At 40.5% G+C, this 23,915-nt stretch overlaps 1 protein-coding gene across 5 annotated transcripts in view; it reads right to left on the bottom strand.

The window, feature by feature from the left end:
- Eip93f (Ecdysone-induced protein 93F) overlaps nucleotides 1–23,915 on the bottom strand; it is a 150,626-nt gene that overhangs the window by 44,371 nt on the left and 82,340 nt on the right. For all 5 annotated transcript variants that reach the window (XM_083103966.1, XM_083103957.1, XM_083103938.1 and 2 more), the window contains exon 2: nucleotides 22,487–23,644. In XM_083103966.1, coding sequence (XP_082960092.1) covers nucleotides 22,487–22,580 — 94 coding nt within the window. In that variant the 5' untranslated portion in view covers nucleotides 22,581–23,644. The remainder of the gene's footprint in view (nucleotides 1–22,486; nucleotides 23,645–23,915) is intronic.

The following is a 23,915-nucleotide window of genomic DNA, read 5'->3' as shown; positions in this document are numbered from 1 at the left end:
TTAATATGTATTACACATGTATATTACATATGTATTACAATATGTATTACACATGTATATTACATATCTCATATATGTGTATTACAATATGTATTACACATATATGAGATAAATTTATAGCAATATATTTGGTTAAAGAAATCTGAGAGAGTTTGACTTGACAAGAATCTTGTTTATTTCTTATATTTGCTACATTTTAAGAATTAAAAAAATGTAATATAACTCTAAATTTTTATACTAGTTATACGTGTTTTATTTAAAATATGAATAAGAGTTCTCGAAAAATAGCAATCGAAAATAGAAAGTTTTTAAATCTATATTATCTTGCAAATATGTACAATTAATATTAATTTTTCAGTAAAATCTTACTGTCATAATTAATAAAACACGAAGAAGCAAAGCATGAGAAGCGTTTTTATTGAAAATCAGTAAAATACCCATGTGTCACTGCTTTGACATTTTCAATGATTCACTTTAATAGAATAAAAAATAAATTGTCTGAATTTTTGAATACGTTAATGTCAAATTTGAATAGAAGTTTTTTACTAAATAGAAGATTATTACTAATTTTTCAGTGAAATCTTGCTGTCACCATCAGTGAAACACACGAAACGGAGAAGCAAAGTACAAGTATTTTCACTGAAAATCCGTCAAATACTCACTTGTCATTGCTTGGACATTTTCACTGATTTCACTGTTCAAGAGAACACGAAACATAACAGATTTGGTCTTCGGTCCCGAAGCAGTCTATCAAACAGTACAACTGCGTGGTACCAACGTGTCGAAAGTGCTGAAAGTCGAGCGATACGTACTTTCCTACGAATTGCTAAACGTCAACTATCGCGACACGCGCTAAAATAAGTGACCCGCGGTTTTGCAATCGCGGTTGCATAATTACCGAGTTACCCGAGAAACGTATTCGTCGCGGATGTGATCTATAACCCGTTGCACAAATTCACCTCGTCGCGAATGCGCCTTGACCGACTCGTTTGTCATAGGAAATGATGGACGATGATTAAAGTTTCCAGGGAAAAGCGAACGCGGATACGACTCGTGCTCTTCGCGGGCGAAATTATGCAGATCGCAACCGGACATGGTGGTTTTCGAAGGTCACGGTTGCACTATTCCTACGCCAGAATGACAAGGAGGATAACATCTACCAGAGAGGAACAGCTTTTTTTTCTCTCTTTTTAACGACTCGAAACGCGCCATGTTTCACTAATTACTGGAGATTTATCGCAGCATTTGAGAATTCCCGAGTATTTAATTACACGTGCGTGGGAATATGGAACGTGTTGATCTAATTAATTAACCTTTTCGCCCTGGACAAATAAATGAACGCTGCGCAGATTGAAATACAATTCCTTCCAAATACTCGGTTACTCTTTACGCGCGATTACTCGGTTGAAACGCTCCTCAAAGATAAGAGAAATCTTTGACGTATCCCCCCAATAACGAAAGCAGATGCATATATCGAGAAGAGAGGGACGCACACTCATTATTTGTCTCAGATAATCCTTTGGAGAAAAGAAGGCATTTTTCCCCGCATTTAACATCTCTCAGAGGCATTGATTTCTGGCCAACATTATGTCAGTCAGAATCCCGTTCCATTCCCCGGAATGGTGTTGGCGATAAGGATAAGAGAATTTTTCGCTTCGTTATCAAAAGGCCGAATAGTTGACTGTTATCACGACGCGTGACGTCGGCGTAGCTGCCTCCGTCGAAAAGATTCGCGATTTTCAGTCTCGCGGATGCCAACCGGATGCTCCGACGTGGAATCATCAGCGAGATTTTACAAATTACGAGATATTTATGCTAGTCGAAACAATTATCAGATACGCGCCATAGTACGATGCAGCGTGTGACGGATGTTAATTTCCTGAATAAATATTTAACATCGCAGAAATATGCCCGCCAGCGTGAGCTTATGTTTTTCGCTCGTTCATCAATTTAGCAAACAATATTCAATATTCATTCGAGTAAAAGCTCGGAGGTTCTGATCTATAATTCGTCATCGAACAACCGTGAACGCCGGTCTTGCCTGATGACATTTCTTCGAAATTTTTCTCGCGCTGAGAATAATAATATATTATAATAAAATTATAACATAAAAAATGATAATAAATTACAGAGCGACGAAGAGAACCTTCCTCTAGATAATTTACATTACCCGATCGAGAGGTCGGATCTTTTGGTTTATCACGATATATCCCCGTGAAAAATACAATCCGTCCCATCGAATCCCTTAATTTATGCACGTTTTACGATTTTTCCCGGCGAGTACAAAGTACAAAACGCAATTTCCATCGTCGAATCGCCGGCCTCTATCTCTCAAAGAGCTCTTACCGCGCATCCTATCGTCGATCAAACCGACAACGGCCGGCCAATTACAGCTCGGATGCCAATCAGCCGTGCTTCTCGGACACCCGGTATCAGGGCGCGCGTGGCGCAAATGCAACGTACCGTCACGCCAATCGGTGCTCCCTTCTTTGTGTGTGTATCTGTGTGTCTATCACACAAATATACGTCCCTGTATTCTATGCGAGCGCTTCTCCCGCTTCATTCGCGAGGCAAAGGGACGATCGTGAAAACGCACACCGCTACACATAATATATACATTGTAGGTGATTATGAAAATATATCGCGTGAGAATCGAGTCCGAGGCGGCGATTTTTCACAATCAGCTGGACTGATTTTGTCGCGTCGCAGGATAGTCATTAGAGCCAGTCAGGTCGCGTTTTCCGCGAAACGACGCCTCGCTTTCTGCGAAACGACGGGGAATTCGCAAATTAAATTGCACGCGGGATCGATACGCGGGGCCGTGCACGCACGATTCGCCGTGTCTTGGAATTTCGAGGCTTTTATCGAACGCGCTAATTAAATCTGAATCCGATTCGAATAGATTGACAATTGTCATTTGTCCGCGTAATAAAAGAAGAGGCGAAAATGTTTAAAATTGCGAGAGACATCTTGGATCGCATTTAATATTTCCATTTATAACACTTTTAAAAATATTGCTCGAGCTTCTCGTTAACGAGAGATACACCGCCAGAATGCAATGTAACGTGTTACACATCGCGCCGCTTAATTTAGGATCAATTTGTAGCGAACCTCCCGACAGCTTTGTGGCGAAACCGTTGAAAAATTCAGAGGGAAAGCTTACGCGCGTTTAAAATAACGTAAGCCGCGTTTTTTTATCACATTTTGCCGGCATAAATTTATGAAGGAAAATAATATATCATTTATAAACGCGCATAAGTAACGCGATTATGAATCGTCTGCTCGTATTATTTGTACAATTACGTTCGAATAATTAAACTTTTATTTTTATAAATATATTGGTGATTTTATTAATTAAAGTTACTGCATTAAAATGAAGATCGAGAAGCAAATATCTTCAATTTAGAACGACAGATAGGTGGAATTTATACGACAATAGGGGAGGTCAGTCGTAGAATCGCGAAAACAATTTCGAAAGTACATTAGAGACTCTTACTCTAAATTAAAGCCCGCTAAGGTCGGTTTATCTCACGCGAATGGACGCTCGCTTACACACAGCTCATTATTTCGCGGCGTAATTCGCGAGCCGCAATTATTATCGCCTGATTCAACGGCGCGTATCGAGAGTTGGTTTAATCGCGTTATATTCTTCGGAAGATACAACACGCTCGCGTAGTACAAATTAATCTATCGTCTCGACTAAGTATCGGAGCAAACTCCGTGAGGCGAGAATCAAAGTCGCGCACGATCAGAACCGCGAACGGGGGCCATATCTCGCAGCTTCGGAATTTCGCGAGCGTAATGAGTCTTATACGTTTTAACCGTTAATTAGTTCAATCGCTAATTATGCGTTCCGCTCGATAATTACCGCGCTATCGATTCATACCTATATCGGCGACCGATGCGCTGATGCAGGTGGAAGAAATTGATAGCTGTACAATTGCGTGTTACAAATATTGTTGTAATTTGTTTTGTAAGGTCAAATTTAATGTAACAAATATCGGACTTTTTTTCACATTTTTTGGCTCTCGCTTTTTAACTCTTATCTCATAAAATGAATTTCCAGCAAACACCAAGTAACTGTTATATAATTGTTAGTTATAATTTCTCACTCGACAATATAATTGTTATTTAATACATAACAGTTATATAACATGTAACAGTCATATTGTTACATAACAGTTATATAACTGTTACTTGGTGTTTGAGTTAGTTAGAGAAACGCAAATCCACTTAAAAAATTATATATATATATATATATATATATTTTTTTTTATATTCTTAATAATTACTTAATTTTTTTGAACAGATTTTTTAAATAATATTCTTCATAATTTCTTAATAATATTCTTTAATAATTATTTCTTTAATAATTCAATATTCTTTAATAATTCTTTAAATTCTTTAAATAATATTCTTCATAATTTCTTAATAATATTCTTTAATAATTATTTCTTTAATAATTCAATATTCTTTAATAATTCTTAATAATTAAATTTCTTAATAACTTGACTTCTTAATAAATTAACTCGGTTGAATTCGCGCGGTTATGATTTTGATTGTAGATCGTGAGTGCTGACAGGCTTGTCACTTAAATTTATTATCAATTTCAGCACCAGTTTGTTTTCAGGATAGCCGGAGCACTCGTCGGCATTAATGGTGATTAATATGTAACGGCATTAGCATGTTAACCGGTTCTCCAACAAAGTTGATAGAAAGCCTGTAACAAGTAGGGAAGTTGGTTTTCAGTGCGAAGGGACGGACGATCTACCGTGTGAAGCGCATACAAATTTCGGGAATTGTTGTAAAGTAATCGCGGAAGATATATCGTGGGTTCTCGCTTCGACTCATGAATAAGCGCGAATTAGCTCGTGAAGAACGAGAACGCAATTGATCATTTTGGATAGCCTGCAATTATACGCTCGACGAAACGTTAATCCTTAATTCTCGACCGACGATATCCATTTTCCGCACTTATATCCTATTTTAGCTTGTCATTATATTTAGGTAAATCAGGTAAACATTTTTTAGAAAAATTTGAAATAAAAGGACAATATAAACATTTCATATTTATTCCTCTTATCAGACAGATATAATGACTAGGCACAAATTTCAAAAAATATAGAAACAAGATATATTGCATGCAAAAATATTGTATAAAATTAAAAAATTATATATAAATAATTTTAATAAAATTCAAATATAATTTTATAAAAATTCATAATTTGAGAAATTTTTTTAGAAATAACACGAAAATTGGAAGACGCCCGGAAATACGAAAAATGAAATTGCTCGTTACATTTCTCCTTTTTAGACCCGATTATTTTAGACATATATAGGAAAAAAATAAGCCGGAAAACCCATTCGAATTAACGCGGTCACTTGAAAGCGCGCATGAAAAACATCTGAATAAATTATTATTGTTTGTCGAACGTTTGCAAATGGCGACGCCCATCGCGTTAGTCCATCGCCAACGTGTGCGGCCATTATTTAAACGCTCTACTTCCACGCAGCTTATCAAATATAGGTATAATGCGCTTTGCGGAAACGCGAACTGGATCCACGTCGGTCACGCCGCAAGATGTGTGCATGTTGTGTGCATGCTTTTACATTTGCGCATGCTTGTCAGAAAAATGCACGACTGATATTATGGTCAGGGACGCGCTTAAATGGAGCTTACACCCTTATCGTTATTTTTGAAAAAATTAATGACGCACTGGCTCGCGGTTCTTAATCATCTTCGCGAATCATATAGTTTGACAGGATTCATTGCTAGTTGAATTTACAATGAAATCGAGTGCAAATTGATTTAATCTTTTAATTGCAATATTCTGCTGTTAAATCATGAATTAAATATTTATAAATTAGCGTCAAAGTAATCATCTATACAAATTTACATTTTTACATATTATGTACATATTAGATACATCGTTAAAATTTACTCAGCATTCTTATTAATCGCGTATATAGAGGATAGAATATATAATTTTTAATCTCAATCTATCTATTATATAATAGCGATCTGTTAATGAAAGAAAGAAGAGAAAAACAGTGTTTTGCATAATCCAGATATCTAAACAAATTTTCAGAACATACTTTTTCTATAGAATTAAAAAAAAATATATATATATTTTATATAAAATATATATAACATATATATATATATATATATATATATATATATATAACATATATTTATATAACATATTTACATAACATATTTAATTAAAAAAATATAATATATAATAAATTTAAATATATATTTAGAATTCGAGAAAAGAAAAATTACATAACTCGGTCCGAAAAATTCATGAAAGCGCACAGAAAAATATTTACTAAATTCAAATTTTACGCGTATCAATAATACCGCTTGCCTTTCTGTCTATTCGAATGGATACAAATTAATCGACAAAGATCTGTATCTCTGGCAGTAAAGTTTTAGAGATTGACTCTTACGTCTCAATAAACACCCGAGAATTCGCAAACTGAGAATTTTCGCGACAATCAACAATGACTCGCTGACTTCAGTCGCGAAATATCCGACAATATCCGTTTGTCGCATTTAAAGGTGAAAATGTAGAATAAGATAGAATCTCCTTGAAAAAAAAGAACGAAAGTATAGAGAATCAATCGCTGACAAAACATTGCGGTCAGCGATATTCTTAATAGCGTTTGCGCGGGTTTTCTCGAGGTAATTCTCCGCCGACCTTTTGACCCAAGCTGCTCCAATGCGATTTTCAATCCGAATTTCGATCGATCGTGAAAGTGAAATACCATTCGTTCTTTCTATTACGAGATCTCGTATAAATTAACCAAATTTTTCCCACAACGTAAATAAGTGACTCGCGACGCGAGCTTTCGCAGCCAAGTGTTAATTGCTTATTGACGAATTCTTATCGCGCTGCAAATTTACGATAATGCATCGGCGATGAATGCGCTCGAAAGATGCATTAATTAAGAGGCAGGATATACACATGTGCGAAGCGGAGAGGCGGAGAGGAAGCGATACGCAGCGTATCTTCACAATGAGCATTAATTTTTCATCGACGGCGTGATATAATCAGCCGTTTAAGTGAAATTCAAACTATGCGCAAGTGTAATGAGAGATTGCATAATATCGTTTCAAGTTTCATCGCAAATAAGATCAAATATATGTATTTAAAATAGATTACAAATATATATATATATATATATATATATATATATATATATATATATATATACAGGATGCATGAAGTATTACAAGGTTTTTCAGATAAAATTGATAAAATTTTGAGGGAGAGAAAAATTAATAATCTTGAATTTTAACTACAATTTTAATTTCGAAAAATCGGGTAAAGGTCAACCTAGTTTTTCTAAATAAAACCAATCTAATTTTTTTATGTAAATCGATTTTTCGCAAATATGTAGTTGCCTGTTGCATATTTTCTCTTAAAAATAACTGTTTTCTTTTTTCAAACCAATTGATTTGTGCATAAAAGTATAGAAGATAATCAAAAAATGAATATTTTACAAGATTTCGTATTTTATGTCAAATTATGTCGAATTAAAATATCTCGTATTCAATTTTTGGCCAACCTATTCTTATAACTTTCACATTGAATACTGCGAATATTATTGGCCTCTACATAATCTTGAAAAAAAAATGATCCTATTTAAAATTCAAGATCATAAACTTCCCCCTCCTTAAAATTCTATCTGTTGTCTAATTTTGTCTGAAACATTATTTATACAATTTCAAAATTTGTAGAAAACATGATTCCTCAGATTTTATTACTCTCATGCAATATTACATAGCATCATCCCATACAGCACAGACCATTGTTGTTACATTGCAGCAATATTGCAGCAATATTGCGATGTTGCTGCAATGTAACAATAATAGTTCGTGCTGTATAGGATGAAGCATTATAATTCCTATAAATTCTCGCTCTCTCTCTATCTCTCTGTCAAATTCTTCAATGTCCATATCTGATTTTCGATCTCCTTGTTCTCTACTCGGAGACTCGATTCGCATAATACAATGATGACTCAGAATAATCGTCTACGAGTTCCCGATCGCGTGAATCACGAAAAATCATCGTTGCGCATTAGCGAGGAAACGCTAATGGAGAAAATCGCTAATTTCTTTGGAACCGCGCGCCACGTGTCGGCCCGATCGCAATCCACGGAAATCGGCCAAGTCATCGTCACGCCAGAGCGTGCAAACTTCAAGGTTGCGTAATGACGCATGAAAATCTGATCGTGGCTCGCCGCTGATCGTCCGGCGAATATTTTTTCTCGCCTCGCAGAAATTCGCGTCTCGATTTCTCCGATTCTCGGATTCTCGCCGACGAGCAGGAGAGATTTGCGACGGTGCGGGCATATTTGCGAGAAAATTTGTGAAAAAAGAAGAACGAGACGAAAGGTCGAATCCTTATATTTCCTCGACTTGGATGATTCCCAGCGGACTTATCTAAATGCATCGAGAAGAATCGCGAAAGTCCATTACGCTACGCGGAAGTTTCAGTTCGTTTTCCACGGAATCATGCGTGTCACATATATGCGACTCGCTTATCTCGCAATGATTCGCGCGATGACTGCACGAGGATTATCGTGAGATTAATCATCGACCTAGAACGACGACGCTCCTTTCCCCCGTAGATCGGATTAGCTTCATTAAGAGTGCGATCAACAAAGGTGAAGTGCGAGCTTGTATCAATTGATTGAGCGCTTCTCTACCGGATGTGTATTGATAATGAGAAGCATCCTTTCTCGCGCATAAATAAGCAAAGTACAAAGAATAATGAGAGAAAGAGAAGATGTGTAATCGTAAATATAAAGATTAAGATACTTGATCACAATGTTTTGAAACGTGAAAGAATTATTCTTCGACGAATTTCATATTTTTTATACAAAAAAATTATATTCTAGTAATAAATATATTAAAGTTATTAAATTGTAAAATTTATTAATAATTGTTTTCTTACGATTATCGTTTCACTCTTCATGCATTTAATTGGATAGCAATAAACTTTTACTTGTCAATAATGAAGAGGTGTCTACTTAAAACTCATAAAAAAATTCCCTGAAAATTTTCTAATTTTTATTCCAAATTCCAGATAAAAAGAATATTTTAAAGATTTTTTTTATGCAACTTGTCAAGATAAAATTTTTTATTCCATGCGTTTTCTAATCCCTTTCACTTCTACAAAGGAAAGATACTTAAATTTCAAGTGCTAGATTTGTATATGTATTGAAAAAAAACTGCATAGCTTTCGTTAAAATAAAAATTTTTAAGTTTCATAACATTTTCATTTTTTATTATTGAAAATTAAAATAAAGAATATATATTGCAGATTTAATATTTTGTTAAGACATTGAATGTGAGAGATGATAGTAATAGTAATAATATATTTGAAATATATAATTCACTATCTGGCTTATCGACGAATTGCTTATAATTTAATTGCAAAATCAAAAAAGGAATTTTTTTTTAAAAGAATTTTACTAAAATTCCATGAGAATTCTCTGATTTTTCCAGATGTAAAAGAAATCCTTGAGTATTCCAGATTTTCCAAGAAATAGATAATGTATAAAATTAGCATTATTTATTGAAATAATCATTTTATTGTTATTATCATTGGCATTTATGATGCTTTTTCTAAACAAACGAGAGAACATCAGTCAGCAAGAAACGCAGTTTGTTGAAAAATTATTGAAAAATCTGCGTCAATTCTCCTTACATATTCTCGGCAAGTGCAGTTCAAATGCTTGATCAATTTCATCCAGAAGTAATTAGACTTCAGACACGATCCTCCCCGGATGAATTTCCAGGAGGTGTCGAACCAATCTTATCTCTCGTGCCATTTAAGAAGACGAAGAAGTAGAGCGAATGACCACGCCCGGGATTAAACCAATGACGTTATATCAGTTCGACGAATAAAATCATTATCTACGTCTACGTCTAGATGGGCCCCTCGTAGACTATGATTTCGCACTTCGTATTATATCAGACTTACGTGTTTATCGTGTCCCAACTGCTTATACATTCATGTATTCACGATCATTATTTTAATAATGATAATTATTCATGATGCTCCTATAATAATATCAATCGCTACTAATGTAATCCGAGAAATCGATTGGAGTCGATAAATCAAATGTCATATAATTCGTTCTGATATATCCTTCTAAAATTAGCGCTGACAGAGGCAAGATTGTCGACGAATTAAAGGATTGAAAAATTGACCAAGAGGAGTCGATGGCGATTGAAAATTATGATCGTCAAGATTCAAGAACGAAGCAACTTTCCACGATCATCCTGTCCGCGGATGTAGCGGCACCATTCCTCGATTCTAAATCGAATGGCCTCGAGGGGCCCGGCTCGACCAATAGAGGAGCCACGATTTTCTCGCCATGGTCCCTAAGCTACTAACTACACCACGTCGGTGCCTTCTCTAATCGCCGACCCATTTCGACCAATGGCAATACAGTGTTCGGACGAGAGTAGAATGTTCGGAAACGGATGACTCCTGTCTTTCTCTCTCTCTCTCTTTCCCCCCTCGGTCGCGATGACTCTCACGAGACACGCGTACGCAAGGCTGGCCTTTGTCCGAAACCCACTCAACCGCGTTGAAAACGTCTCCTGTCGCTATAATCGCGTTATAATTGCGTTAACGAGCGGCCGGGTCCACTCCAGGTATATATCTGACAGTATTTTCCTCCGTGATTCGTGTCGCTTCAATGCCTAATCGGCACCGATTCATCGGTCCTACGTAACGATAGATTGCATCGAAAATAAACTCCTATTTTTGAATTGTATAAATCGTTGCCCGATTATATTTGTACGATTTCTCTCACGAGAAATGTCGAAATTTATCACGAAAGTTATATCTGTGAATTGGTTATCATTAATACATATTGCATTTTGTTATTATTAAGACATAAGTTTGATATATCGCGTATGATACGAGATCCATGTGTATAATAAATAATCCTTCGAATGAAATTGATTATCGATATGTTACATTCACTTATAATAACACATGAGAATACGTTGACTTGTTAACTTTATACTCGAGCGCGTTTAATTGTATAATTAAATGGATGTCTAGTCGCAAACTGATTAAATAAAAATGTCATTCATGGCAGAAGTGTCAAAATTTCACTGGAGACAAAATATCTCACTTAGTTTCAGTAGAAATTTGTTCTTCCGTCTTTTTTTATGCATGTGTATATGCCCTATTATAATTATGCTAATAAGATTTTAGAAGAATCAGTAATAATCATATATATTTACAAGATTTTTTCCTTTATTTTAAAATGTTATTTTTAAGAAAAGCCTGTATATATTCATTGTCTGAAATAAGACACGTATATAACTTGTGTTCAAAAATTCAGAATTACATATATATTATATTTTTTTATAATTAGATGCTATAAATTCATGAAAAATAAACAAGAGTCTTGATCAAATTCACATATCTCTAATAAAATATACTATAAATTATACTAATAAAATATACTATAAATATACTATAAATATACTATAAATTCTTTCCATATATAATATTAAAATATATTAAAACATATTTAAAATATTACTGATTAAAACAATCATTGACACTAATTCTTTCGGTGAGATTTTACTAATTTACAATGTTATATTTATAATTGAAACTATCAATAATTATAGATGAAATGTAAGGAATAAATGTCGACATAAGAGGAATAAATGTCGAATAGAACTAGTTAACGGTACTCCTGTTTACATAATGTCGTGGTGAAAAAATTAAACCGCTATTACTTTCAAAGCTTGTTTCACCTTGTGACAATCTCGGGTGAGCGCAATGCTTGCGATTTGATGCAAAGAAAGAAAGAAAAGAAACCGGGCAATCGCGCCGAGTTATCTGCCTCGCTTTGTTGCACGATCGCGAGAATCCCATTCACCTGGCGGGATCGCTTAGCTTCGTTTCCGAAGCGAAGGACGATGGATGTCGAAAGGCTCGAGAGAGCATTTGCCCGTTTCTCGATGCGCCCTGTCTGCCCTCATTAATGTTCGCGAAATGACGATCGTCGAGGCTCCCGATCTTTACGGGCCTATCCAGAATAAAAATAAGTCGCGGTGAGATAAATAGTAAGTTGTGCGAGTTCCCATGGAGGACTTATTGTTGTCGGTCGTTGTCCGAGATCGTGTCCCCCTGAGCACGAAAGTATCCCATTGCTGTGACAGAGAACACGGTCACGAGTGGCGCATGCCACCTACTATGACATCCAAGATCGCAATCGACGAGCTGTAATTAGCTCTAGACTCGAGAGAGAATAGGAGAATAATTCCCAAACTCCTCGGAATTTCCTCTCCCCCGCAGAATTGAAGAAAAAAATCCTCCGTTTTCGCACGACATCGCATGACGTGCTGAGGTTTTTCGGCGATAACTCTTGTTGCGAGGCACCGAAAATACACCCGGAGGCTTTTCAGACGTCCAGGAGGGCGAGGGTACCAGCTGCCGAATCTTTTACAGCCATTCTCTTTGTCCTCCCCTCCTCTCCTCCCCTCTCATTCAGAGTCCCCTGGCTTACTAACGGCCGTGAAGCAGCCAATGCACTCTCTCTCTATCCGAGGGGTCGCTTCCTTTTCTTCAACGGCAATTGCAAAGGCGCATGCACACGTTCATACGCGTACATTGCAGAGATGCAGACAGGCTCGGATAGTGACTTCTCGAGGTCTGAAGCTAATCATTTTTAGAGAAGAGTTTGAGGAGCGCTTTCGCAACGGTATAATAAAGCCTGGAGAGACGTCGAAAGAAAGTATTCGATCCCCCACGTGATGTATGACTTTAAGATATTGACAAATGTTTGCCAACGAAAGATTAATTCCCCGAGTCTTGTTGTCGAGATTTGAAAATAAATTTCATTAATTCCTATTTATATTCAGTATATGAAAGAAAGCTGACTTGGTAGACGATTCTTCTTTTAATCAAATTTAACGTAATAACGGTGTAAATTTGAAGAATACATATTAATCGATCGAGACGTGAAACTTCCAAAACTTTCAAATCCAATTGACGTTTCAATGTTTCTCAAATATTTTTAGATATCTAGGAGATATCCTTCAAATTTTTATCGCTAATATACGTTTTTTTTATCACTCCTCTTTCTAAAGAGAAATAAATTTTGGTTAAAACGGATAATATGGTCATCTAATTAGGCCAAGTTGATATATTCCGCGCAAACACATTCACAGGATATCTGAGTTTTAGTATCATTAGTGCTCAGACCGTTCATTATTCTACAGCTCGCAACCAGCAATCATTTTGCAACGGCCACTCCCATATTTCTTTGCAATAACAAGCGTATATGAAGACTTTAGAGAGAAAAAGACACTCATAGACGATTGCAACTTCTTTGAAGCTAATAGAGAGGAAACTCACACATGTAGGCGATATATCTGACATATAGTATTAGAATCGCGGTCCGATAATCGTGACACATTTTTCAAACGATGTTTAGATAGCTCTATTCAAACAAATCTTGTGAAACAATTCCTTAAGAAATTCTTGATCTTCTAAGTACTTTTATCCAAAATTTCAAGTAAAGAAAAATATTTCTTGGTGCAATATATTAAAATAAGTTTTTTCATTGTACGCTTTTCCTAATTCTTTTCACTCATACAAAGAAAAAACATAAAGCCCCCATTTAAGTTTCAAGCGCTAGATTTACAAAATATACTGAAAAGAAACTGAATAGCTTTCGTTGATATAAAAATTTTTAACTTTCATGACATTTTCATCTTTTATCATTAAAAATTAAAATAAAGAATATGTATTGATTCAAAATATTCAAAATATTTTGTCAAGGTATTGAATATATATAGGATGTTTCTTAATAAATGCGAAAAATTTTAGGAGATGATTCTTTGTCGAAAATTAAGGAAGGTTTTTCATATACATATATTTCTTTTTATTTTTTAGGTTTTTAAGTTTTTATTATAATTTTGTTTTTGTTCCAATTTTTCCAACATTTACTCTAATTTTATTTTTATTTTAAAATTTAACTTCTCGTAATTCGAAACCTATGCTGTTTAGCTCGTGCTGTGCACGATAATGTATTTTATTTTTCTTTCTTGAAAACTACTGATTTTACGAAAAAAATAAAAGAAATAAAAAAGTTTCTAAATAAATCAAACTTTTTAATGCATATTTTTAGATAATCATATTCCGGCCCATTAGAAAATTCTAATAAAAAATTGAATAGCAGTTGCTAGTTTCATCCCCTTATAACAATACGGAAGGCTGAAAAAAATATTAATAAATAACCTTTTTACTAGTAGAAAATATCCACCTAATTTCTTTAACTTGTTCCAAATTTGAGAAAAAAAATAAAAACCTAATTTTTACCTCCATTTTTGGAGGAGTGTAACTCTACAGGGAGGGATGTAGGAGTATATGTTTATATGAAAAACCCCCCCTTAATTTTCGACAAAGAATCATCTCCTATAATTTTTCGCACTTATTAAGAAACACCCTGTATAAACAGATATATATATAATTATAATATATTTTAAACATATAATTTAAAATTTAGTATAAGAGCAAAATTATTAAAAAGAGGGAAAAAAATTCCATGAGAATTCCCTGATTTCTCCAGGAACAAAGAATTCCAGACTTTCCATGTTTTTATAAGAAGTAGACACTCTGAGTAAGTAATGAAGGTCACGATGCGCGAAAATACAATGATGAGGCAAAAACGAAACGTTCGAGCAGCAGTAAATCTGATCGATCAGCGACTTTTTTGCATCGAGGATGCGGCATTACAATTTTTTTTTCGTTCACGTCGCACCTAACAAGACTTTCGTCGCAGTCGCGTCTGCCTAAGCGGTAATCGGACACCGAATGTGGCAGCGGCGGAGTTGTTGTCTGGTGACCCATTTATCGCTCTACGCTGTCTAGTGTTACAGCCGAGTCGCGTCGCGAAATATTACCGTACTGGACCGCGATAGATTCATCAGTGACAAAGGCGCGACAGTGATAGACCGGATCGGCGGAAGAAGAGGTCAGCCCTATCGAGATTCCTCGATCTTCTTTCCCAGCGATAACTGGCGTCCGCTAAGATTGCCAGAGAGATTCAAAAACCCCCAAGTCTATCGCCCTGTCGAGAGGGTCTCGAAATGAACAGCGCATTCTGAGGTCGAAGTGAGAAAATATTGAAAATTATTGTCGTTCTTAAACTTATCGTGATAAGATGTGCCAAGTTTCAAATGACAGTTTTTTTTATCGAACGCAATAAAATGACTCCATAATACTTATTACTCCAAAATGTAAACCAACGAAACTATCGGAGCAACACTTTCTGAACATCATCAATTTACAAAAATAGCAAATTAAATGAATTATATAATTAATAAATAATCAATTAATATTATTATATCTAAATAATTTGTAATTATTATATATAAATAATTAATTAATATATTAAATACATAATTAATTAATAAAAAAATTGCATCGATTGTCTCCAAGAGTGCATCATTAGGGTGACAGCAAACGAAAATGTTGCGACAGGCAGAGGAGACGAAATGTAAGGAAAGTGAGACGATAAGCGAAGGAAGCGGGCGAGAGAAGATAAAAGCGAGATGAGGAAAGAGGGTGAGAGAGAAAGAGATAGCTTCGCAGGCATGCAGGATGCAACAGTTAGCGCATGGTGCGAAGAGACACGCCATCGCCGTGTGCACGTGTGTGAGTCGAAGTGAAATGCAAACAGGAGAGAGAGAAAGAGAGAGAGAGAGAGAGAGAGAGAGAGTCGGTCTCGCAGTGCGTCGCTTTTTCAACGTTCTGCTCGGGCAAAGAGGAGGACGATGAGAGTGCCTCGCAACGGTTGGGATATCGGCGTTTCGGGGTCGGCGTGATAAAGCGAAATCTCGCGCGCGCGGATGAAATTTTGCGGCGTACGCACGAGAGGGACGATTAAAACGCAACAGATCACCGCCGCCATCCGTCACCGGATTAACTCCCCGTGTGTTTTCAACTCCGCTTCGCCTCCTCGCCCGCTCGCGAATGATATTCCAACGGCCCGCTCGCGGATCGTCACGAGCAACGTGTATGGAATAGGACGTCTCGTCATTCGAAATGAATTACGTTACGCGCCGCAATCATTTCGTTCTATTATTATTGTTATTATTATCCAGATCACAGATGTGAAGCGAAGCGATAGGAGCGAGTGGGAGGGGGAGAATTGCAAGGATACATTTTAGATTTTGATAAGAAATGAAATTTTTTATCTTCACCTTGATTACTTATTTAACAAATTAAAATTAAAATAGAATTTATCAAATAAATTAATTAAAATTAAAGTTCAAATAGAAAGAAATGTATTATTTCTTTGTTAATATATCGTAGTCTAAAAATTTATTAAAAAATACACGTCGCGTAAAAAAACTTTTGAATCCTTCACTGAAGAAATTGAAAACTGCAATTTCTCGTCGAAAAAAAATATACATCTCAATCTATCTGATTTTATTGAATTTTTTAAAATCAGATCGCCTTCCAACGTTTATCGTAATCTTCACATTGAAAAAAAGAAACATCCAAGCAAACATCTCGATCTGATTAGCAGTTACAGTCCACGATTCGATGATAGCCCAAGTTTGCCAGTCGTTCGATATTATTTATATACATGTATCCCGCAAATAATTTAAAAGCCAGCGACGTTAATTATGCGAAATTAGCGTCTAACTTCGAGCGCGACAGGAGAAACTTGACGCGAGGGGGGCGGGGGGAGGCGGAGGAGGGGGAGAGACGCGAAGAACACAGGAGTAGTTGTAAATTGCTTTATCGTATTGCGGGTTTCCCGACGACGTATTCGGACGCGAACGAGGCACGAGGAAACGAAGTAACTGATTTATGAACTGGAGTTACACCGGAGAGAGAGACGTCATCTACACGAGACGACCGGCTGCGCGCGCCCATGAATGTCAAATAAATGCGCGGCGGATTCATCGACGCCGCCGGTGGTTTATCGCGATACGCGATACGCCGCCGGGTTTTTTTTTTGTCTTTTTGTTTTGTTTTTTTTAATCAGCCAGAGGAAGAGGAGAGAGATAATCGAGCATCCGTCGTTCTCTCGTTACGGGGAACACACGGCCGGTTTATCTATACTTTACTACTCGCGCTTTGCCATTTCGCGACTGCTAAACGTTAACGTTGTTCGTTAACGAGCCGCAGTCGGCCGCACTAATTATCCCGGGAGTCTATGTAATCACTTAATACCCTGTTATCGGATTGTGTATAGGACGTTGACCCATTTTCCACTTTCAAAACGCACGAGCCGCGCGCGGCCTGGGACGATTATTACTATTTGAAGAAAAAAAAAAAAGAAAAAAGAAAAAAACGGCACTTCGCACGTCGATGCATGTAGTCGTCGACTATCGAGAAACTTTTCTTTCGTCCTGATTGCTGAGGCAATCGGTTATGCAAGCGCGACGTTTCAAAGCGGAACGATTTAATTGCCACGATGAGTCCACCTAGATTAATATATGAGTTTTTTATTTGGAAAGTTGTGCGAAATTTTTAAACTTTAAAACACAATAATTTTTGTGCGAGCGCGATGCATTACTTTAAATTTCGCAAGGAAATTTAGTTTCATCCCAACTTTAAACTAAAAGAGTCATAATGTTGGATGCGATATTAATATAATTTGATTATTTTCTCCCAAAAGAGAATTATTAAATAAATATTAATTTTTTATTAAATATGTATACAAATATTTTTTATTAAATAAGTAAAAAACGCATAAGAGAGAGAATTAATACTAAATCATACATGTTTTATTATATATTCTTTTAAAATTAAATATAAGGACAAAAAGATCTATAAAATTATCATTGTTTATGATTACAAAATTGAATGTCAATTCTTTATTTTTACCGAATTATAACATTATTGTGCTATTATAATTAAATTTTAATTTTTGGAACATGATTGGAATATGATTCAGTTTCAAAGTTTATCGTCGTCAGTTTAATTTTAACGGGTGCGCGGTCAAAGTAGTACGACACTAAAAGTTCAATTAGATCTTACAGCGATTCCTACTCCTTTTTCTCATCGACAGTACCGTAGGATTTCTCAGATTCCACATGTTACGCGCACACCGATCCAACTTTTCGCGTATCGCGATTTATTTCGATCCATTCGTCCTTCGAGTACTAATGTCACTTTGAAGTTCCTCGAGGTTTCCGGGCGTCGTCAAAATAGGGGAGTAAAAAAAGCGAACTAAAGGGGTAAACGAGAAGCGAGAGGGAAACGGACGGAGAGAAGGTGCCGTGTCATTTTCGTCAATTTAACAGGCCCCCTCTTCCTCCCACAACCACCCCACCCTTCGAGCATCCGACTCTCTCTCTCTCTTTCTCTCTCAAGCCACGGTCCCCACCGTGTTCTACCAACGTCCGCCCCTGGCTCGCTCCCACCCTCGCCTCGTCGAAGCGAGGTCAATCGACGGAGAGGGCTGAAGACGACCCCCACCCTCTCGCAGCGACCCTCCCTACCACGGCTACTCAATATCGTTTCATTACGCACCCTGCTCCACCGACTACCCAACCGCCCTTCTCTCCCTCCCTCCCTCTCTTTCTTTCTCTATCCATCTATCTTTCTCTCTCCCCTCGCTTCAACCCCCGTCATACTCCTCACTTCGCTCCCTCACGTCCCTCCGCTCCTACCACGGCGACGAAACACGAACGCCGACGAATTTTTATTGTTACTTCTCGCGCCGTTTCCTCTGACCTCCCTCCACCCATCCACCCACCCGTCCACCCAGCGCCTTCTCCTCTACCTTTTTTATGCGCCTTTTAACGATCAGCAGTAACTGCGCCCATCCGCCGCCCCCTTTTACTCGCCTTGCCTTGCCTTGCCTTGCCTTGCCTTGCCTCGCCGTTGCCGAGCCTTTTTCGGGAAACAGTGTGCAATGCACAATGGGAAAAGGGATGATACGTGCGTCGAAATATATTGCTCCCCGAGCTTATGTCCGGCTTTCGTCTGTAATGCTTCCGCGGCACGACACGGGGATGTAATCGAGCTAATCGGAAACGGCAAAGTACGACCTTATCCGTTTGACTCTGATTCAAGTTTCGCACATTGTGAGAAAGAGGGTGGAGAGCTGGGGAGGGAAGCGGTTGCAACACGTTCTTATTACACACACACACACACCGGCACTTAAAAACTATTAATATTGCATCTTTCATAAAGCTACCTCTATCCTCTATAAATCTTCCACTAGACAATGAAATATTACCGGATACAGCAAAGCGCATGCTCGCATAATCCATGCTTCGCATGAATGAAAAACAAGTGCGCTAGATAGATGGGCCTTCACTTTTCTTAATATCATAGAGATTAATGCGAGCGTTTTGATCATGCTTGGACGTGCGATGTCGGTGTTGCTTGATCAAATTCTTGGCACTTTTTCTCTTTTACTTTCCACTTGTACTCTGTGATTTTTTCAGCGACGATAGTAATTATCAAATCTCTCTATTTGGCGCCTTCTACAGCTCTTACCATTCGCGTTTCTTTCTGCGAGAAGGGTGAGTACTTGTACAAAGTTCGCACAAAGTGCAATCGAACAAAACGCGTCATCTTCTCTAGAGCGATTTTCAACCCTTACGTCATCGTTGCCACCAATTCGCGAGCGAGATTCGTCCAACTGACAAGCAAAGGGACGAGCAAACTCCGCCGCTTTCGTAATCGCGCACGTGCACGCGCGGCACGCCGTTGCCTCGCAACTGCGTGCGGGGGTGTCCCTTTACCTATACTACGTCGATCCACTTCCGCGCTTTTACGCCCGTCGAATCCGCCTCTGACGTCCTCGTCCTCGTCCTGACGATGCAACGCGATCCACAGAGCGCAGACATCGTTACAGCCGATCACTCGTGACCACTCGCGATGCCCTCGCGAGATCGCGAGATCGCCCGGTCGGCTCTCGGCTCCTCGATACCGGAAGAAGCGGTTTGGTTACGTCCAGTTCCATCATCGTGTCCTCTCTCGTGTCCAGTCGAGCGGCGATTACGTGCGTGCGTGGGAGCCGACGACGGGGATTACGCGGTGCGTGACCATTACCGGAGCACGTCCCTCCCGTTCTCTCCTTCGAAGCGTTTTCGCGACGATCCACCGGCCGGCGAGGTGTAACAGGTGTAACTCTGTCGAAGGGCAAAGAGGAAGAGGCTCCTGCCGCGCCGAGCAACAGGAGCAACAGTCTCCCAACTCGCGGGGATTGTCCGTCCGGCACAAAACTGATGATCCAACACCACCCTTAGAACTCATTCATCGAACCAACATCTTTCGACAATGGTTAGGTCCACATCAGACGGACACTCTCGTTGACGCGCGTCCCGAAGCGTCGCATCTGCGTGCACTCGCGCGTGTATCACTCCAAGCACTACACACCGAGATTTCGATAGCCGATTCCACCCTCCGTCACCCTTTCCCGAACGCGCACTGGTCGGTCGATCCTCCAAGATCGTGGAAGTCTCGGGAGGAAAGGCCGGAGGAACGCGCGGCGCACACACGCAACTCGTGTTGCCCCCTTTCCGACGCTGTCCACCTTCCCTCCGCCTCCCCCCTCCTCCCTTCCACTCACCCCGTCGAACTTCCGCGCTCCGTCGGCCTCCGTTTTTAGGACCTCTTCGCCCACGAAGAGGCGATGTACGGATGAGAAAGGAGGAAAGGGCGACGGAGAGAGGATCGCGAAAGGAAGAGGTGGGAGGGTGTCTCGCGAAGGAAGGATTCGCGAAAATTTCTCGACCACCAGCGGCAGCTGCGTTCCGAAATGAGGAGCGAGCGAGAGGAGGGGAGAGATAGAGGGGAGGGGGAGGTGGGACGATTGAGGGAGCGAGAGACGGGAGGGGTCACAAAAGTGGAGGAAGAAGCGTAACGGCGAGTGCACGCAACAGCGACGCGTGCGGAAACGTGCCTTCCGCGAGTTACCGGAGCTCGCCCCCTTGACGAACTAACCGAAAGGCGAAGAAGGGGAAGTCGAGGAGGGCTGGTGGGGAGAAACGCGGCGGCGGCGGCGACGGCGGCGGCGGCGACGACGACGGCGACGGCGACGACTACGACTACGACGACGTCGAGGGGGTGGATAGGATAGAGGGTGGCCGAAGAGGGGGACGAGGACGGAAGGCCGTAAGAAGAAGAAAAGAAGGTTTCGGGCGGCGGCCGGGATCGCTCCTCGGGGGTTGTCTGTGGTCAAGGCACGCAGCTTGTGCAGTATTTTCTGCGCGTCTGACGATGCCCGCGCCTGCTACCCCTCGGCGAGGCCGAACCGAGGGGTGAGCGCCGTCGACGCGGAAGGGTCGTGGAGCCCGATCTCGCCACCCTCTTCATCTGTACAGGAAATTGCGCGCGCGACGCCCAATTCTTTTCCCAGCGATAATCTTCTCTCTCCTCCAATTTCGATTTTCGGTCCTCCTCGCTTGAATCTTGGGCGTTATTCCAACCAACGGTCTTTGACCGCGTAACCTCTCGACTCTAACCACCGCAATTTTATTTCTCTGTTGCTAAGTTCGTTCTGGACGTGGGGTGAATCGAACGGATAATGTATCGAGCGCCGTTGAGAATGAATTTTAATTATATATAGACCGGATATCGATTACCGTTCTCGGAAAAAGGAGCAATTATATATTCGCGTGCAAGATTTCGTTCACAAAAATATATGTGAAAAATATATATTCGCAATAATTCCAACTGCGATCGTATCACGCGTCATTTAATTAACGCATAATGCGACTACACTTGTAATACGATGCCCGTAAGATGTAGAAATCCCAGCCGTTTCTCTCTCGCCTGTAAATGTATCGCTCGACAACGGTTCCTCAACCAAACTACACGCACGAAAACTTGAAACCGCACGGGAAACTACTCACAGAATATTATCGGATTTTCCGGCAACGTGGTACCACCCTGTTGAACGTGCAGGCGCGAGTAGGAGTCACGCCTGGCACATAGTCAGCCAGGATTCGGCGTTTCGGTTCGCAACAGGTCTCAACCACCAGCGTGTTTTCTCTTTCTCTCTCTCTCTCTTTTCCTCCCCATTCTCTCTTTCTCGTTCCGTCTCTCTTTCTCACTCGATCTCTCTTGCTCGCTCTTCACGTTCGCACACTGATAGAGAACCCGCTCCTACACTACATTCACACACCCACACAGAGGAAATCGCCATGCGGAATATAGACAAACCTATGTAGGTATACAGGCTCTCCAATTTATATATATATATATATATATATATATATATATATATATACAAATTTACCACGACACATGTGTACACCCACGCAACAAGCTGATGACACGCCTCTTGCGCGCGCGAGCGGTTGGTCGCGCATGCTGGTGCACGCGTGTGTCCTCGCGAGGATGTTTTCCTCACGCACGCACACGCAATGCGTGTGCATATCCGTGTACTACCACATGCAAAAGTAGGCAAAGTCCTGTCGCCACGAGGAACGACACGACTCTTTACTCACCGACTACGAAGACCATATTCTTTGTCCATCGCAGCAGCTCCCGTCGGATGTGTCTGCGTTCCTGTATGCAGCGGGCATAGGGGCAATCCGCCATTTTTGAAATCACATCTTAGGATGTGTGTGCGCGTGCCGGCCGGGTGCGCCTGCCTCGTGTTCCCGCGTGGATGTCCACCCCCTCCACCGCCGGCGCTCCTCCGTCCTCGTCGTCGTCGTCGTCGTCGCCGTTGTCGTCCTCGTCGTCGTTCTCCCGCACCTCCTCCTCCTCCTCCTTCTCCTCTTTCTTGCCTCACCCCCCTTCTACCCCTACGGCCCTAGTTTCCCTTCCGCGTCTCTTTCCGATTTCCTCCTTCCTCCCGTCAACCCTCGCTCCCTCCACGTCGACCACCTTCCGTCCCTCTGCTCCTCCGCCGTCGACGTTTCTCTTGTCTTTCAACGCGCGCCGTAAGCGTGAGACGTGCGTGAGGGAGAAGGGTAGCGCGCGTGTCCACGTCGCCGCGCTAACGGGTGTGCAACGTCACGCGTGACGTATCGCGGCGACAGGAACAACCGGAAACACCGTGGTCGTCGTTGTTGTTGTTGTTGCTGTTATCGTTGCAAGCCGCACGTGCAATGCTAGTGGCAACAATAGTGGCGGCTCTGTCGTCGTCGTCGTCGTCGTCGCCGTCGTCGTCGTTGTCCTCGTCGTCGTCGTCGTCGTTGTCGTCGTCGTCGTCGTCGTCGTCGTCGCCGTCGTTTCGTCGGCCGTGACGCGGTGCAGCGCTCTTCCGCGAGCGTCGGAGGGATGGCGAGCCGACGGCGGCGTCGGCGTCGGTGTCGCTGGCGGTGGCGGTATCGGTGGCGGCAACGACGGCAACGGCGGCGAGGTGGGGATGTAGCCGCGGAGGGATGACGACCACGCTACTCCTCCCAGGTAGCGGGACAGGGTTAGGGCACGGAAACGCACAACACACGTGCACGCTTGCGCCCTGAGCGTCACGAGAGTGCAGTCTGTCGCCGCCGGCGAGTCTATCTCCCTTTATCCTTCTCCGCCGCCCTCCCTCCCTCCTCTACCTTTTCTTCCGCCGAATCCTTCTTTCTCCGATCGGGGGCTCCTCGCACCTTTCTCTCGCCTTCCGTCGCCTCACGCGAAGACACTCGCGGCAAATCGCCGCTTGCTATCTGAAACAGAAACGAGAACGCGCTTGGTCAGAACGTCTGTCTGGATATATAGCCAATTCTCGCATTTTGGAGATAATTGTCCCTATCCCTTTTTTTCTTAAATGCTGTACTCGAGGAAGATATCGTGTTACATGTTTGCATTCTTAAAAGACTCGAGTTAACTTCTCGCGCTTTATTTAGCTTCGCGTGCATAAGTTCGGCCTATTTTGTCTACAACTTCATCGCGACTTTGCCTTTGCACCTGCATGAAAAAAGTAAAGTGTGGGCGGCC

Source organism: Camponotus vicinus, unplaced genomic scaffold, assembly GCF_025532165.1.
Source record: "Camponotus vicinus isolate PSW18456_S1 unplaced genomic scaffold, iyCamVici1.0 SCAF_1, whole genome shotgun sequence".
Classification (NCBI taxonomy): Eukaryota; Metazoa; Arthropoda; class Insecta; order Hymenoptera; family Formicidae; genus Camponotus; species Camponotus vicinus.
This window is presented reverse-complemented; position numbering and strand designations above follow the sequence as displayed.